Source organism: Globicephala melas, chromosome 14 (genome assembly GCF_963455315.2).
Source record: "Globicephala melas chromosome 14, mGloMel1.2, whole genome shotgun sequence".
Taxonomy (NCBI): Eukaryota; Metazoa; Chordata; class Mammalia; order Artiodactyla; family Delphinidae; genus Globicephala; species Globicephala melas.
This window is the reverse complement of record NC_083327.1, coordinates 59,504,898-59,524,067: the sequence shown is the minus strand read 5'-3', so window position 1 is coordinate 59,524,067 and position 19,170 is coordinate 59,504,898. Positions and strand designations below refer to the sequence as shown.

Below are 19,170 nucleotides of genomic sequence, written 5' to 3'. Positions count from 1 at the left end.
AACTGATCCTAATAATAAAGACGATCAAGGTTTATTGTGCCAAGAAGCACATCCAGGATCTAAGTTTTGATTTCACAGGTTTTGATATCACCTGTAATATATGAATGAGTACAAAATGGTTTAGATACTACCTACAGAGTATTTGAATTTATAAAAACCATGATATAGTTAACACTATACATGGCAAAGATATACTGTCAGATAATATGCAGTTTTTGACAGGATAAAGTTAACTTGTTGAAGTCTTCAAAATGACATAAAGCACAGTTTGCATTTATTTTTGATAGCATTCCAGAAAGGTAATGATTGCTAACAACTCTGCTTCACTGACTAGGGCTCTTATGTTTAGACAGATCTTCTTTCCACAGCCTGTATCAGTTCCTTTGTCTGGTTTTCACTGAGAGCGTCCCAGCTGAGGAAGGGCAAAATAAATGTCCTGCTATTAATCTTTTTTTAAAAATTTAATTTATTTTTTTATACAGCAGGTTCTTATTAGTTATCCATTTTATACACATCAGTGCATACATGTCAATCCCAATCTCCCAATTCATCCCCCCCGCCCTGCTTTCCCCCCCTGGTGTCCATACGTTTGTTCTCTACATCTGTGTCTCTATTTCTGCCCTGCAATTAATCTTGACCAAACATCTGGGCACAAAGAATTCCCAATTCCTTTGACAGTGCTGCACGTTTTATTTTGCAGTTAGATTTTTTTTCCCCCACTAACTCTAAGAAATTAAAATTTCTGGCTCACTGTCGTCCAGCATGAGCTCTTGGTAATTTATCTTACAGAAGGATAGTCCCTAATATGAAACTTGAAACTACAGTTTAAATTGTACCTCTATCTGCAGTACCTTTATTAAATTGTAAAAGCCACACATACCTCCCACATTGTTCTTGTAGGTGTTGTATAATTCTTTTACTCTTCTGTAACGAAAAGCCAACTTCCTCATCCAGTCAACCCCTCCTCTTACACCTGTTGGCAAACAAAGGTTTGCACTACTTGCAGCTGCATGGAAGCCATCAGTTGCAAAACTGTAGGTACTGCAACACCCAAAATACATTAAAAAGAAATAAAAGAAATAATTACATGTGCAAAACTTCACAGCTGAATTTCTGTAGGAAAGAGCATACTGAAAGGCATGGCTTACCTTAAGTCTTGCCCATTATCATCAGAGGAAACATCATCTATGTGAACTTGATCACACTCCTGTTAAAAACATTGGAAGAGTCGTTTTTCAAAGGATGCTTGTCACCATGTTTGAAGCTTTTTCCATCTTTCCACCTGCTCAGCCCATGGCCAGAAGAGGGCAGCATTTGCCCACCCATCCCGCCCTCTCATGCTGGGAAATGGCACCGTTTCTACTCTGTAAGATCTAAATCCAGAAGAGGACCTTAAAAGGGGCCTGAAAACATATGGCATGTGAGTTTCTTCAGAGCAAATACAAAAATAATGTTAATCTTAAAATTATTGATAAGGAATTCTCTTGAATCTTTACAATAATCACTGGTGATCACTTTCGGCCATTTCCGTTAAGCATACTTAAGTATGAAAGCAAAGCTAATCTGAAGATACTCAAAACTTGTTTGGGCTGAACACCTCAGTGGTTACTATTATTTATTATCTTTGGAGCAGCAACAGAGGGGCTTGATGATTATGGTGTTCTGTTAAATTTCTATGACTTCCTTTTTGCTGGGCCAGTGACACCATGAAAAGAATCATGCTAATGTTGTTTTAAAAGTCCTGGTCTTTCAACCAGCAAAAAGCTAATAACTATAGAAGCTGACACTTTTTGTGGTTGTTTTAAGTCTTTCAACTGAAAAGAATACTGAAAGTAAAAGGGAGTAATGAAGATTTACCAACTCCAATGTGCTACAAATTCAAAGGAAAATAAACTTTAGGTACATACACCCACATACTTGACCTAAGGTATAGTGTACTCAGAACAAATGGTAACTTTTCTAGAAAAGAATTCATTTCTTCTTTGCTGTTCTAAGAGTCCTTTTCTATCTTCAAATAATCGGCATAGTTCCAGTGAAATAGTACATGATGTGAAGGTGGAATTTCGGTAGGGCGTTTCAATAACTAGTTTACTAACCTCAGAGTAAATATGGTTTAGCCCTTTGGGCCTCATTTTTTCCCCTCAGATAATTACAGTCAAACTCACAGAGTCTGATTATATATATTAAGTGTTCATCATTCAAAATCAATTCTGAAAAATCATTAAATTTGAAAATAAGATGCCATACTAAAGACTTTTCAGCTACTATTTATAATCATTATAGGACTTGGAAGTATCTGATGGTGAAATATTTAATATTTTATCTCTAGCTTTCCACACTGAGTATATTAGATCTTGTTGCAGTCTGAGGATAAATTAGTTGGCTCAGGTTTCTTTTAAAATATAAAACTTAGTGAGTAGCTCAATCAATACAATTTTAGTACATAACTTGAAAATCCAGGTAAACTAATTTTAAAGGTTCATATTATGTACATAAATTATAGGTTTAGTAATTTTTGAATAAATATATTCGTAAGTAAGGAAGGGCCTCAAAAAGTTCATCTGACTGGAAGCTCCCTGAGGGGGGTGTTTGGGTCTCCCAGATATGCTATACCCACACTTAAGGCACTCTCTGGCAAGAAGTAATCACTCAACACTTATTTGTTTGAATGAATGGCAGAACTCTAAACAAATGTAGTTTATGACAGAATTACCACAATCATTTAAATTTTCTAACATAAAGTTAGGTGATAAAAATAACAATATTCTAGATGGTAAGGACTGTAAGAAGATATTTATATTAAGATTGGAGGGGAAGGCAAGAGAACAGAGTACGGGCTGAGGCTACAGGAGAGGCATTTAGAGAGGTTCTTCCCCATTTTGACTGAGTGTTTGTTGAAAGGAGCACAGCCCAAACTTTAACCAAAGAAGGTATCATGCTTCCAGAAAATTCTCAGGGAAAAGTACTGCAGGCAACCGTAGTAGCTCTTGGATTGGGTTCTAAAGGAAAGGGTGAAGAGATTTAACTAGTTAGTATGAAAGTTGAAAATAAAAGTTCTTCCAGAATACTGAGGCAGCAAAGTAGTTCTCGAAGACAAGGATTATTTCTTGAGTTGGTGACGATCTTGATAAGGATGAAGACCAAATTAAACCACTATTGAAACAGAATCATGCGAAGCTGCTGATTCCACTGAGGTTCTGAAATCTTTTATCATGTAAACAATTTCCATAATTTTATAATAAACTAATGATATTAAAAAAGGGGGATCTTATGAATTACAAGTCATTTCTATATTTAATATCCTCCCATCTAATTTTTATAGAAATTCCTCTGACATTTCAAGTATTAACTCATATGATTAATTTGTACATTTTGCCCCCAAATTTACTTTTTACTCCTGAGGACATCAGTATATCAAACTTATTGGACCGTGAGTTCCATATTTGAAGTTATATTTGAGGTTTTTCCAAATGGAACTTCTCTTTAAATTTATGCCTAGTTAACTATGCTTGTTGACTCTGGACCATTGCCCAAGGATTACAGTCCAGTGAAAGAAACCTGAACTTCAATCACTTACATTTTTAGAAAAATCTAAATAATTGTTCTTCAATTAGTGTTCACTCAGAGGAACTTTATAAGAAACATTTTGACAAAACACAAAATAGTAAAAACAGTGTCATGCTTTGGCTTTAACAAACTTCAGTGAAAGAACTCAAACATTTGGAATAATTCTGGCACTAATCATAAATTCTTTAATTTTGTCTTATAAGGTGACCGCAAAGTTGTCACTGATCTGTATCAGTTATAATCCACAGCAGTCTTCTCTCACTTTTGTTAGCCCAAACTCCCTGGTGCCTTCTCTTCTGGAAGTTATTTTAACTGAAATAATATTTTATTTAAACAGAGAGTATTCACTTCTTAGGGACAGTGGTGTGAGCATTTGCCTTCTCTGCAGTTGGACAGGATGTAGTGAAGTATCTATTAAGAGGATTTAAATTTGTATCTTTTAAGGAATTATGTGTGAGCAGCTGCTACTACATATGTTGCAGTATCTATTGAAGGATTTGAGTCTCAAATTAGATTTTTAGGTTAAGAAAAGGAACCCTGAGAGATTAAATACACAAGGGGAAATCACATAATAGGCTAATGATGAAGTTATTCTCCTGAGGAATTCTCTTTGTCAGTAGAAGCAGACATAGCTTAATACCAGTTACGAAGCTCATGACAATCTTTGCTTATAAGAGGTTTACTGAAATAAAAAACTGGGAGAAAGTAAAGCTTCAAAATCAGATACAGAAGTATAGTGGATATGTATGTAACTGTACTGAATGATCTTGAAAGCTATTGTTTAGATTTTATTCGTTTTACTGTTTGTTTATCTCACCTAAGTTAGTTATAAACCTCTGAGTTTCCTTGGGCACCTGGATGTGTGTGCACATGGGTATGTGCACATCTGAGAACTCAGCTTCTATGCAGAGACCAAATCATTTCATTGATCTAGTACATTATTGTTGGATACTAAGTTTTAGTGTTTGAGTAAAATGGAATTTTTATCACATTCTAAAGCACAACTAAAAAGCTATAAACATAGACGAGAAAGTCAATACCAATATTTTCTCAGTTACTATTTCTACCTGAGATCCTGTTGGGTATTTGAAAGATATATTTTATATAGTATCAAATCCAAAATAAAAATTCTTAAAGCACCATAGCTGACCACATGTTTCTGATATGCCAATATTCACGTCAAACTTGCTAAAGGTATATTCAAATTCATCATCATCAATATAAAGTTATATTCAAATTCATCATATGTTCTCACTTTAGTGTTCTGTTAGAAGTTGGATGGTAAATTTATTCCATCTGGCTTCTAATGTGCCACTAAGAACCTAGAGTCATTTATTTCATTTATTTCTAGTAAAAATAATAAATGAAATGAAATAAAACTGTAAAACTTGGATAAAACCATATCAAACTTCTTTTTTGTGTGTTTTACAGGCTTGAGAGGAGTAATAATCTTAGAATTCTTTTTAGAATGAGACTCGTCCATTTTACCCAACAGAAAAATCAACCTAAAAAGTTATCACCATATATGTATAAAAAATTCAAGTTCCCAAAAGATTAAAGTGTGTTTCCTATTATTGTGTATATATAAAATAATTCTATACAGTAGACAGTAATAAGTAGTAAGATTAATTTAAATCAGGTTTTAGAGAGGTGATTATTACTTCTTATTATCTAAAACTGGAAGACTTGCCCAAGAATACTGATCTTTCATAGTGTCTCTTGAAGAAAAAAATAAAACCTCTTTAAACAGAATTTAAATTTTATTATCCAGTAAAAACAGTGACTCACTGCAGAGAGAACAAGAAAGAAAATGCGATTACACAGGTTTCCAACACATATGTTTATGGGATATACTGAACAACACATCTTTTACTCATGCCTCAGATGTAACTAAAACTGGGTTTAAGACCTTGTCAATTGAAAAAAAAACTTATTCAAAGCACTAACTTGGCTTACTTTCCTTGCACACGTCTGTTAATTTCAGCATAGTATGGGGACAGGGTATGTGTTCTGGAGACAGACAAACTCCAGAGTTTCAAATTCCAGTTCTATCAGTTAGCAGGTAGCCTTAGACATGATTTTTATGCTGGTGAGCCCTACAGTTTCTTCTCTACAACAATAATGTGATAAACATATTTATTCCAAAAGTTTGTTAATTAATTAATGGAAAGCCCAATATAAAATGTCAAACACAAGGAGCAGATTCAGTAATAATAATCCCCATCTTCACTCATAATGTGATTATAGATAAACACTTTAATTTCATTGTGAAATCATGGGATAAAAAATCAATTGGAATGGGTCATTTAAAAAAAGAAAGAGAAATCTATTTCAGCATAGTTGTTCTTGACAGAGAGAAACTTCTGTCCAGTGCCCAAGTTACTCGGTTATTTCAGATTTTATCATCTGAATGCCTAATAACTCAGATCGTTAGCACTCCTATTATATACCTTATTACAGTACTTATTTAGCTATCCTGAGGCTATTTTTTCTTGGGTTCTTTTAGTTTGTTGTTTTTGCTTTCTCTTCATTTGAGGTTGGAAATGGAAAGATGAATTAAGGAAAAAAGAGAAAATAAGTGCAATCAAACCAGTCAGAAGTGCTATGTAAATAGCTCTTGCACGGTTTTATCCAGAAGGGGAAGAAATAGGGAATGATAATGTCTAGAATTAGGTTTCAGATTATCTATATTTACAAAACAGAAGTAGATTCACGGATGTAGAGAACAAACTTACGGTTACCAGAGGATAAGGGCGGGGAGGGATAAACTGGGAGATTGGGACTGACATATACACACTACTATGTATAAAATAGATAACTAATAAGAACCTGCTGTATAGCACAGGGAACTCTACTCAATACTCTGTAATGACCTATATGGAAAAGAATCTAAAAAAGATTATAACTGACCACCTTGGTGTACACCTGAAACTAACACAACATTGTAAATCAACTATACGCCAATAAAAAAATTTTAAAAATTAATGATCCACGCTAGAACCAGGAACAGTATCTGTGACTAACTACTGTGCAGTGATTAACCTAAATTGCATCCTTGTTAGTAACCTGGAAAAGCTAATGCTGATACAAAGATGGAATGAATTGTGGCTGAGACACCAAAAAGACCAGGAGTAGTGGACAGGGGTGTATGGTATGAGACATCAAAGCAGACCTTTTTGGAGACACTTTTTGTTCTAAATATGCACCAGTAAATATGTATCATTCATTAATACAATTTCTCTTTTGTTTATATTTGCATATACAATTTCTTCCCTTGACAGGAACTTTACTGTTCTCTTGAGCTAAATTTCTATCTTTCTGGTTTTCTTGAGGTTATCTGCATATATAGAAACCATATAAGAGTTTTAATAGTTTGATACAACTATTCTTAGCTCTGTAAATTCTTACCTCTAAATCATTAAAAAATAAATGTGTATCAGCAAGATTAAAAATCATCTCCTCCATTCGGAGTCCAAGGGTTACAGCCATGGGGGGATCCTGAAAAGGAAATGCACATATAATGAAGTATATTTTCAGTAACCACAGTTATTATTAAAATTATCTTAAGTGCATATGCCTGTAGGGGGTAAGGAGGCGGAGACTGTTTGGGTTTTTTTTTTTTTTTTTTTTTGCGGTACGCAGGCCTCTCACTGTTGTGGCCTCTCCCATTGCGGAGCACAGGTTCCGGACGCACAGGCTCTGCGGTCATGGCTCACGGGCCCAGCCGCTCAGCGGCATGCGGGATCTTCCCGGACCGGGGCACGAACCTGTGTCCCCTGCATCGGCAGGTGGACTCTCAACCACTGCACCACCAGGCAAGCCCTGTTTGGGTTTTTAACCTAAGATGCAAAAGATTTCCCAATTATCAGAAACGGTGCCTTTCTAAAGGGTTATCTACAACATATTAAATATACTGCTACATCTGTGAATTTACAGAACTTTATATGCACAGAAAAATGACTTAGATACATTTTCACATAAAGCTATACATTCATGAGAGGAGGAGGAAGGAAGCAAGCTAGTTCACAGGACCCAGTTTACATATACTCCATGGAAAGTCCTTTGGAGAAAGGTACTTGGATGGGACACTGAAGAATGGAGCAGATCTGTTACAAAGAGAAAAGGACGTCCTTTTAAGAATGACAACAAATAAGTAGAAAAGAGAGAAAAGCAGGTCTATTGGATGTTTGTAGGACGAGAGCAGACGATATCGTCTGGAGGTGGGATAGAAAGAGCTGGCAGAGCAGCTCTAACTTCATTATTAATTGTATTTTGATCAACAGGCAATATTTATCTGAATATGTGTAGAGTCTGATCTAACCTGCATTTGACTAGGGATGAAGAGGGAAGGGTGGAGTATGGCTAAAGGAACATTAATTGAGTAAATATAATATAGAAATGTATAAAAATAAAATATATACATCTAGAAGTCTAATGAAAGTAAGGGGATTAGTAAAAAGTCAAAGTGACTTAATTTTTCTTTATAGAAACTAAGAGGTTACACAGCAGCAAGGAGTTGAGAATGAAGACCAGAGTTGGTACTTTATCACAGTTAATTACAGTTGAAAGCCTGGAAGAGAGAGGTGTAAGACTTTATTTTTAAAAGTAAGACCTTTATTTTAGGGCTAGGGAAATAAGTCATGCACAAACCTTGTGTTTAAAATGATCAGAGTTGGAATATCTCTAAAGGAGAACAGCTCTGGATGTGACTCTGGAGATGAGAAAAGAGGAAACCTGGAAGGGACAAATCCTCAGAATTTGAGACCAGAATGGGTGTTGGCAGGGAGAAGAAAATGGTTTCAAATAAGGCTGACAGATCTAGACGGATACTATTGGTTTTGGCTGAGAAGTTATTTTGGAAGACCATAGAGGGTGATTTGGGTTGAGTGGCTGGGCCAGGAGCCAGACTGTAGGGATGTGAGGAGAGAGAACCAAACTTGTGTTTTCAATGTTCTAATAAATGGCGTTTCAAGAAATGTATTTAAACTTGGGGAAACGTAATGCTAACGTTACTTCAATTTATGATGAGAATATGCAACCCAGGTCAGGTCAAGCAGTATTCATAAACACCCCCTAACTTCCTCGACTTTGCAAGAAGAAGACCCTCTTTATGCCACACCTATACTTCAACAACCAATTTTTTCCCTCTGTACTTCCATAATGCTTTGAGGGGGGAAACCTTAGAGTGTAACCATGTTTGAAGTGAATGTCAGCCTCTTATTCTGTAGTGATGAAAACCTACAGAATAGGAACTGAGTGCTGAGAAGGAGAGAGAGGAGAAGGTCACAGAGATGTTGAGCAAAGCTAAGACTTGATGTGGGAGAAGATGAGAGGACAATCATAGTATGTTGGGTGTCAACATAATTTTCCAACTGTTTACGTCTCTTTCTTGGAGATTTCTGTGGATTTCATAGCTAGACGTTCTCTCTTCTCAAAAACAGAGACTCATGGTTCACATATTTTTTAAATTTTTATTATTTATTTTTTCTGCAGTATGCGGGCCTCTCACTGCTGTGGCCTCTCCCGCTGCGGAGCACAGGCTCCGGACGCGCAGGCTCAGCGGCCATGGCTCACGGGCCCAGCTGCTCCACGGCATGTAGGATCTTCCCGGACCGGGGCACGAACCCGTGTCCCCTGCATCGGCAGGCGGACTCTCAACCACTGCGCCACCAGGAAGCCCTGGTTCACATATTTGATGGCATCTCGGTGTTATGTCCTCCAGTCAGTATGACTCTATGCTAGATTCATCTGTATTCCAGTGACAGGATCATTTGGAGCAACATACCCAAAGACCAAATAAATTCCATTTTATCCAACAAGTATTCATTCAAGAATGAAAACAAAAATATGAAGTGCCCATTGTGTGTCTCAAGGAGCTTCAAAACTCAGAGGGATCTCTTGCTCTGTTTCCTTCAAATATAAAATTCTTTTTTCTTATTTCTTTTTGTTGTTGTTTATGTTTTTGTTGCTGTTGCTGAAAGAAAATCTCTGGAGGTAAAAAAATTTAAAAATATACATGTGTCTTCTTCCTGTAAAAAATTCCTATTTCTAGACTCCCTCTCTCTTTGTTATGGGGGTGGGGGGTTTGAATAGGCTGAGGACACAGAAAACTTGTAAATATTCCATCTAGTCATGGAACCATGAACAAAAAGCCTACAGAAATATCAGGAAAAATCAAATGTAATTATAGCATGAAAACATATAATTCCATTAGTGATGCTCTATGCTTTTGAGGAATGTTCACTGATGCAAGACAATAAAACTGAGCTCCACAGGACTCTGTTATGTTTCTGATGATTACTGCCCTAAAGATATATATTTCAGATGGGGGTTCAGAAATGTCTTCTATAAAAGGTTTTCCTTCTTGAGACTAGATTGGTTAAAGTCTTATCGTATGATATGCCAATTTTTCTTTTTCAAGTTTTAGATAAAATTCTTCAATTTGTTATGTTCAATGCCTCATATTCTTTGCATTTACAGATCAGATTTACGGGGATGGGAGAAAACGTACTATTTCTTTTTGATTGTTACTTTCACCGATGCCACGCTTCTGTAGCACGTAACTCTCTATGCTACCTAAGCAGTGATAGGAAAAACCATGAAGAATGCATTTTGTGCATCTGAGAGGCACACAAACAAACATAATTTTTAGAAAATCAACAAGAATTCTCTAACAAAGAAGCATAGCGTATGACATGATGAAAACTGTTTTTGAGCACCCCACTGGAACGCAACCCCACGGCAAAGGAAGGGGCAGTTATCTGTTTCTCTAGCTCCGGCGATTCCACATCACACAGGCTCCCAGAGCCAGGACTTAGTAAGCATTTTGGCAAAACTTCATTGGTTAACCGGGGAAGTTTCAGTTTGAGGTTTGCCTGAGTGTGAACTGGCTGTATTTTGCTAAGGCCTGTTGAAAGGGAGGTGTTTTGTCACCTATGCCGAAGGCTTGACACAGAACGGCTAGGAAGAGCCACGCCACAAGCCAAGGAAAGCTGTGCTTGTAAGAGGTGCTGATCTTGTTTCTAAGAGAACATCAGGTGAGGGCTTACTTTCAAATATCTGGTTTTACTTTTTTTTTCTTTTTCCAGTTTACTAAGTCACTGGGATAGCTAATTCTAAGTAAGCAAGATTCCAGCACCCCATTTTCCAGCTAAAGAACCCCCAGACGTAGGAATCCAAGAAAGATGGGCAGGAAGTTGGTGGGTGTCGCTGTCATGTGGGACACCCTCTCCCTTGCAGAGCACTGGGCAGGAGCTGCCGCAGCCTGCAATCCCACGGCTTTATCAGGCATTTGAGAATTAAACATACTTCTGGATTGAAGCCAACTTTTATACAGAGATGTTTGCTCGTTTTCATTAGATGTTTGTAGAATTATGGGCACCTTATGAATCAAGGGTTACTGCCTTTCCTCAGTTTAACTGTAGTGAGTGTTGAGTTTAGGGTCTGCAATGAAGTGACAGTGAAAACTTGGATAGAGGGGAAAAGTGGGATAATAAAGTGAGTAACAGGGTTTTGTGGTAGCTCTGATACGTATTATACATGCATAACAGTTCCAATCGGTTCAAAGTGTCTACAGCAGAGTTTCCTATGGGGCAAACTGAACCTCTGCCAATTTAAATTGACTCTGTGTAGCGTTCTACGAAAATACTGAAACGATTCCCAAGACATTTGTTGGACAGAGAGAGACAGACAAGAGATATAGAGACAGAAACAGAGACAGAGGGGAGATGAAGAAAATGAGTAGCTCTTGGCCCTTAACTGTGTGCTTTTCAGCCGGATGTGATCAGTGTATAACCAAGTCAGGATCAAGGACAGCACTTCTCTATATCAAAATACTAACGCCTATTAGCCGTGTAAGCGCAGAGCGTAAATTGGAGCCAGACAGTCTGTCTATGGGCCTCTGCCCTGCACTGGGCCATCAGCTGGAATTCCTCCTCTAGGGACACACTGTAAAAATATTTCAGGAGAGGCAGCAATTATGTATTTTTAAAGAAATGGGGGACTTTTTTTTAAGAACTCAAGCTCTTGGAACAGTTACTCCCTTGGGACCTGAATCATATTTGTGGACACGTGCACACAGAGGCAGAAGATGTGCAAATTCATTACAGGAAAAGAAAGACAAACTAGCTCCACGAACCAAGGTGGAAATAGCTAGTGGGTTTGTTAGAATACCTAAACTCTTTTAATCAGTGACAAGAAATGCCATGACATTCAGTCATGACTCAGAAGGGAAATTTTACAATTAAGTTGTTTGTCTGTAATGGACAGGCAGTGGGCTTAAGCGTTCTCAGGGGGAACTGGAGAAGGGTTTTGGGAACTTTCATGTATTTATTGAGTGTCTACTATGTGTCAGACATGATCAAATTCTGGGCAGAGAGCAGAAAATTAAATAAGCAAACTCCCTGCCCTTATGGGGTTTATACTATTACTGGATGGGCCCTCTGGTGAATACATGGACAAAAACCAAGGAAGTATGTAGTATTCTAGGTGGTGAAAAAAAATCAGTCAGCAGACACAGAAGGCTATGGGGATGGGTGGTGATGGCTTATTGAAAGGAAGTGAAGGGAAAGCCTTTCTTAGGAGGTGATAGTGGAGGATAAGAGACCTGAGAAAAGGGAGGGGACTAGCCATGCACAGCCATGGCGATAGGGAACATACACAGAGGCGACAGTGAGAAAAATGTGTACGGGAGAGTGTGAGGCACAGTGACCCACGTGAGAGACGTGAAATGGACCAAGGATTTTAAGAAAGAGGGAGTGATTAACTGGGTCAAATACAAGTGAGAGAGACACCAGGAAGATAAACCATGAATTTGGCAAGAAGGTCATTTCTCAGACTTGAAGAGAGTTGTAGGACTGGCAAGTGAGGGAAGAGCAGAGAAAGAGAGCAGTGACTGGAAAACGGCTCAAGAGGCTTTTCTGGTGATGGGACTATTACGATATGTAAAAGAGTGATGGGAATAATCCAAAAAAGTGGGACACTGGGGATTCAGGCATGAAAGAGGTCTTTTTGGGAGGAGATTCACTGGGTAAGTGAGAGGGCCTGGATCCAGGGCATGAATGGGGGTGCAGAGAGCAGGCAGAGAATACGGTTATGGTGCAAAGATAAAGTGATTCTTCCAGTTTGCTTTTTTTTTTTTTCCCTTAAAGTGATGGAGGAAGAGTTTTGTGCAGAATTGAGAGGGGGCTTTGAAGGGCTGAGGGGAGAGAAGGTTTGAAATAATCAGCTGGAAGAGTTAGCCCAGGTGTGCTGGGACCCACTTGAGATTTGTGGCCACGTTCAGCTGTTGAGGTACAGGTAGAGTGTTGGACAGGGTTTTTTTGATTTGTTTTGTTTTTTTCAAGGTGAGCCTGACGGAGAAAAAGAGGCATAAAGATGATGAGGCTTTATGCAAAAGCGGGGTGATAGCATCATCCGGGGCTGGGATGATGACGTCTGAGGCAGAGGCTCCTGAACTTGACAACATATGAGAAGCACCTGGGGAGCTTTGAAAAATCCTGCTGCCCAGGCCACACCCTGTACCAATTAAGTCAGGTATTCTCTGAGGTGGGACTCATGCACCAGTAATTTCAAAGCTCTCCAGTGATTCTAATGTACACAAGACCGAGAATCAGTGATTAAGATCTTTCTACCCAAAGTGTGGCTCACAGACCAGCAGCACTGAGTTAGGAGCTTGTTAGAAAGGCAGATCACAGACCCTACCCTGGAGATCTACTGAAGCAGAATATACAGCTTAACAAGATTGCCTGGTGACTCATACGCATGTTAATATTTATAAAGCACTGGTCTAAGAGCTCTCCTGAAGGTCTGGGATGGTTAGGGAACACCAGAGCTGGCATGGCCTTCTGGTTTCCCAGGAGTTAAGCCTCTGAGATGCTTCCAAAAGACTCTTATGACCTGAATCAGTCTGATTGCTGAGTAGCATGGTGACTCGTATAATTTCTTGGGAATTAGGCTTCCCTGGAAATAGCTTACAGTTATGAGTAAGAGTGAATTGCCCCACCTTCACCTCCATAAAGATCATCTGTGGACTTAACTTCAAGGACCAGAGGAACCATGGTGCCTCTTTTCTTAGTCATGTAGCCAACGACCTTCTAGGGAGCAGGTAAAGGTGTAAAACTAGTTAATTTTTCCTCTGGATTAAAAGGATTTGTTCAAAATCCAAGTATTTGATGTAAGCATCATATTTGTAACTGAACAGTAGTCAAATTAAGTAATCAGAAGTCATGAAGGGGACATCACACAGCTTACCTACCACTACCGGCTTCTACTGTTTTGATCAGTAGAAAATCCAATGAATAATGCTCACCACATTTATTAAACTAATAACAGATTAAATATACTTCAAGGGGAATTACAGCAATAGTAATATGCTACAACTATAGTTGCTATGCTATACTACTGCTATCATAGAGATTATGGACGGATGGAACTTGCTTCCAGCCCATAATATATCATAAATACTTTTAAAAATAAAAAATAGTAAAGTATCATATTTATATTATACAATATATAATAGTATAGCATAGCAACCAGATGGAAAGGGAGAAGAAAAGAGAATGGTGAGAATGACCATGGAAGGATGAGCTAGAAAGCATAGGACTGAGAGAAAAGTGACAGAGATGGCAAATGAACCCACCAAACTGAGGCCTCAGGACTTGGAGAAAGGTGGGTGGTATATTAGAGGAAGACTGTAGAAAAGATAAGTGAGACATGAATTTCGAAAAAGGCAAGTTAATGATGAGTTATGGAAGTTTAAGGCAATTACAATAATGTAATCTGCCTCCCTCCAACACCCAAGATGTGAGATGGAATGCTTTTTTAAAATTTATTTATTTTTTTGTTGTTGTTGAGGTATAGGTGTTTTACAATATTGTGTTAGTTTCTACTGTACAGCGAAGTGGAGTTCCCTGTGCTATACAGCAGGTTCTTATTAGTTCTCTATTTTATGCACATCAGTGTATACATGTCAATCCCAATCGCCCAATTCATCCAACCCCACCCCCACCCCCTACAACCCCTTTGGTGTCCATACGTTTGTTCTCTAAATCTGTGTCTCTATTTCTGCCTTGCAAACTGGTTAATCTGTACCATTTTTCTAGATTCCACATGTATGTGGTAATATACGATATTTATTTTTCTCTTTCTGACTTACTAGAGACTGTCATACAGAGTGAGATTGAATGTTCATAAGCGAAGATCATAAACGGAGATTGAAACTTCAGGGAGGTTATAAAAGGTGCCTCCAGAAGTTTGTGCTTTTAAGAAATGAATAACCACTTATCTTTCTTGTGTATTAATTTCAAGTTTCACTGTCTCTCAAACTCCCTATGAGAGTTTGAGAAGTGTCACTGTCTTTGATTTAGCTTTACTTTTACATACATATGTACAAGTGACCCTTGAACAACATAGGTTTGAACCTTGTTGGTCCATTTATATGCGGAATTTTTTTTCAATAAATATGCTGGAACATTTTTTGGAGCTTTGCAATCATTTGAAAAAAACTCCCAGACCAACCACATAGCCTAGAAATATTGAAAAAAAATTAAATTAGGTATATCATGAATGCATAAAATATATAGAGATACTAGTCTATTTTATCATTTAATACCATAAGATACACACAAATCTATTAAAAAGTTAAAATTGATCAAAACTTATGCACACACAGACTGTTCAGGGCACTGTTCACAGTCAAGAGAAATGTATACAAACAGGATTAAATGCAGGATTAAATCATAACTGAAAAAATTAACTGTAGTCCATATTGTACTACTGTAGGAATTTCCTAGCCACCTCCTGTTGCTATTTCAGTGAGCTCAAGTGTTACAAGTATCCGCTTAAATGCCAAGCGAGGCTAATCAACTCCTTGTGAGCAGTTCATTTCTCCAGTAAATTGCACATTGCAGTAAAAAGTGATCTCTTGCAGCTCTCGCGTATTTTGCATTGTTTACTGCAATACCATAAACCTTAAATAACACCAGGGGACCCATACGAGTGCCCCTAGTGATGCTAGAAGTGCTCCCAAGAAGCAGAGAAAACCATGACATGACAAAAAAAAATTTAATTACTTGATATGTACCATAGCTTAAATTCTTCAGCTGTGGTTGCTCTCCATCTCAAGATAAGTAAATCCAGCATAAAGACCATTGTAAAGAAGAAAAGGAGATTCATGAAGCCATCGCTGCAGTTACACCAGCAGGCTCGAAACCTTGCTCTTTTTCAGAAATACCTTTTTATCTCACGTGGAAAATCCAGCTTTGATGTGGGTTCAGGATTACTACAAGAAAGGCATACGTGTAGATTCTAATATGATTGGAGAAAAAGTGAAGTCATTAAATGACAACTTAAAGCAAAAGGAAGGTGGAGGAGCTAAAGCTGGAGAAATTAATGTCAGCAAAGATGGTCTGATAATTTACGAAAGAGGTTTGGCTTAAAAAATGTCATGATAACAGGAGAAGAAGCTTCACACACCAAGAGGCAGCAGATGTGTTCCCGGACACCATTAAGAAAATCATTGGGGAGAAGGAATATCTGCTGAACAGGTTTTTACTGCAGATGAAACTGCCCTATTCTGGAAAAACAAATGTCACCAAGGACATTTGTTAATAAGGAAGAGAAGCTAGCAGCAGGATTTAAGGCAGGAAGGGACAGTCTAATACTACCGTTTTGTGCAAATGCAGTCGGGTTTATGATCCGGATCGCCCTTATATATAAAGCTGCTAACCCCAAGCCTTGAAGGGAAAGGATAAACACCAGCTGCCAGTCTTCTGATTGTACAAAAAGGAGGCCTGACAACGAGAACACTTTTTCTGGATTGGTTCTATTGAGGCTTTGTCCCTGAAGTCAGGAAGTACCTTGTTAGTAAGGGAATGCCTTTAAAAGTCCTTTTGATATTGGACTACGACCCTGGCTACCCAGAACCCCATGAGTTCAACACTGAAGGCACTGTAAAGTGGTCTACTTGCCCCCAAACACAACATCTCTAATTCAGTCTCCAGAACGGGGGGCGGTCATAGGCCCTTTAAGGCTCATTATATATGGTACTCTACGGAAAGGATTGTCAATGCTATGGAAGAGAACCTCAACAGAGAACATCATGAATGTCTGAAAGGATTATGCCACTGAAAATGCCATCACTGGTATAGAAAAAGCCCTGAAAGCCATCAAGCCAGAAACAATAAATGCTTGCTGGAGAAACTTGTGTCCAGATGTTGTGCATGACGTCACAGGATTTACGACAGAGCCAATCAAGAAAATCACGAAAGAGATGGTGGATACGGCAAAGAGAGGTGAGGGCGAAGGGTTTCAAGATAGAGATCTTGGAGAAATTCAAGAGCTAACAGACACCACACCAGAAAAATTAACAGGGGACAAACTGATGGAGATGAGTGCATCTGAACCAGTGCCAGACAACGAGGAAGAAGACTTAGAAGAAGCAGCGCCAGGAAACAAAATGACATTAGGCAGTCTGGCAGAAGGTTCTGATTATTCAAAACTGCTTTTGATCTCTTTTAAGACATGGACCCTTCTATGATATGGGCGCTGAAACTAAAGCAAACGATGGAAAGATTGGTACCATATAGAAACATTTTTAGAAAAACGAAAAAGCAAAAAAAGTCAGACAGAAATTGCGCTGTATTTCCATAACGTTACACTGAGTGTGCCTGCCTCTCCTGCTTCCCCTTCCACCTCCACCATCGCTTCCACCTCTGCCGCCTGGTGAGACAGCAAGACCAACCCCTCCTCTTCTCCCTCGTCCTCAGCCTACTCATGGTAAAGAGACCGAGGATGAAGAATTTTATGACGATCCACTTCCACTAAATGAAGAGTAATCATCATGACAGACAGTTAATAACCTTAGCTGTTGTGTATGTGTGTTGAATGTCTTCGTGTGAAAATCTAATAACTGTACGGCAAGAACTGTATGACACGTTTTTGTCCCATAATCACCATCGCCTAAGTTTTTGTCTTGTAGAACATCGTGTGCAAAGACTTGTATTGAAGTGAACAGCTTATCCTTACGTGTGCATAAGGTGAGCGATATATCATATAAAATTAATAATGGGTTAGTTTTCTTACTGTTTTATAACTCTGCTTTCAAAGAATTACATTACTGTACAGTATACCCCTCTCTATTAACTGGAGAAACTGCATATCAGCCTATCATCATAGGTAAGTGTTTTTTTTTTTTTAATGTAACTGTGTCTCCAATACTGTATTAAGAATATAACTGTAATACTGTGTGTCATAAAAATTTTACAATGACTCATTCATTAGTGTGTAGGTTAGGCTACTGTGAAGCAGCCATATTGATGGCACTTAGGCTACCATAAAGCAATCACATCACTGCTTTGTTATCAGTGCATGAATCGTTATGTCTGTAAATAAATATGAATTTATTTTTCACGTTATCTTTTCATTTTTGATGTCTAGTGTTAGTAATGTGTATCACATCTACAGTGTTTTATACCATGTAAGACAATACTGACATAGGTACTGACAGACGATTCACCTTACAAACAGATGACAAACTTATGGTATTGATAAATACAGTACAGGACTGTAAATGTACTTCCTCTTACTTATGACTTTCACAATAACATTTTCCTTTCTCTAGCTTACTTTATTGTAAGAATACGGTATATCATACCTCAACATGCAAAATTCGTGGTAACCATTTATGTTACCAGTAAGGCTTCTAGTCAACAGCAGCCTATTGGCAGTTACGTTTTTAAGGTGTCAAAAGTTACTCAGATTTTTGACTTCATGGGGGGTCGGCACCCGACCCCCCGCATTGTTCAAGGGTCAACTATACTATGTTTACATGCACACGCATGTGTGCCCTTAAACACATATACTATGAGCAACCATGAAAAACACTAACATTTTTTTCACTTTATTTTTCTTTTCCATTATGGTTTATTACAGGATATTGAATAGAGATCCCTGTGCTATACAGTAGGATCTTGTTGTTTATCCATACTATATATAATAGTTTGCATCTGCTAGTCCCAAACTCCCAATCCATCCCTCCCCGCCCCTTCTCCCCCTTGGCAACCACAAGTCTGTTCTCTATCACTAAAGTTTTTGAGACTTGTGAATTCCTCATTCATTCAATTTATATGTGCCATGATCACTCTCTAGTCACGCTCTTCTCTACAACATTGAGCTGAGTATCTCACATTATGAGATGAAACAACACATACATTTTTGGATAAAACACCCAGTTTCCCCCAAATTCAGTTTCTCAACATTCAGACTTCCTTGGAACCAAATAAAACAGGTTACACTCATTGAATGTTTGCTTTGTGGTAGGTAATGTGCTGAGTTTTAATGCACTGACTCATTTAACCCTTCTAATCAAATTATGAAATTATTCTCCCCATTTTATATAAAAGTAACTGAAGCTCACAAAGACTAAAAAAACTACCCAAGGTCACATGCATAGTAGGAAGTGGAGATAGAATTTAAACTCAGGTCCCTTCTCCCTCCAAATTCAGAATGCTCTAACCATTATGCCCAGAGGGGTGGTCACCTGCATGCTGCCATCAGAGTGGCCTCCAATCCATGGTTCCAACACTTGATTCATTCTAACCACAT

General features: G+C 38.2%; 1 protein-coding gene across 12 annotated transcripts in view; it reads right to left on the bottom strand.

Moving 5' to 3' along the window:
• Positions 1-19,170, bottom strand: part of EYA4 (EYA transcriptional coactivator and phosphatase 4) — a 261,461-nt gene that overhangs the window by 15,047 nt on the left and 227,244 nt on the right. For 10 of the 12 annotated variants that reach the window (XM_060283692.2, XM_060283691.2, XM_060283696.2 and 7 more), the window contains 3 exons: positions 6,976-7,065; positions 1,149-1,207; positions 881-1,041 (listed from right to left, as the gene is read on the bottom strand). In XM_060283692.2, coding sequence (XP_060139675.1) covers positions 881-1,041; positions 1,149-1,207; positions 6,976-7,065 — 310 coding nt within the window. The remainder of the gene's footprint in view (positions 1-880; positions 1,042-1,148; positions 1,208-6,975; positions 7,066-19,170) is intronic. The other 2 variants (XM_070043459.1, XM_060283697.2) reach the window with 1 other exon arrangement.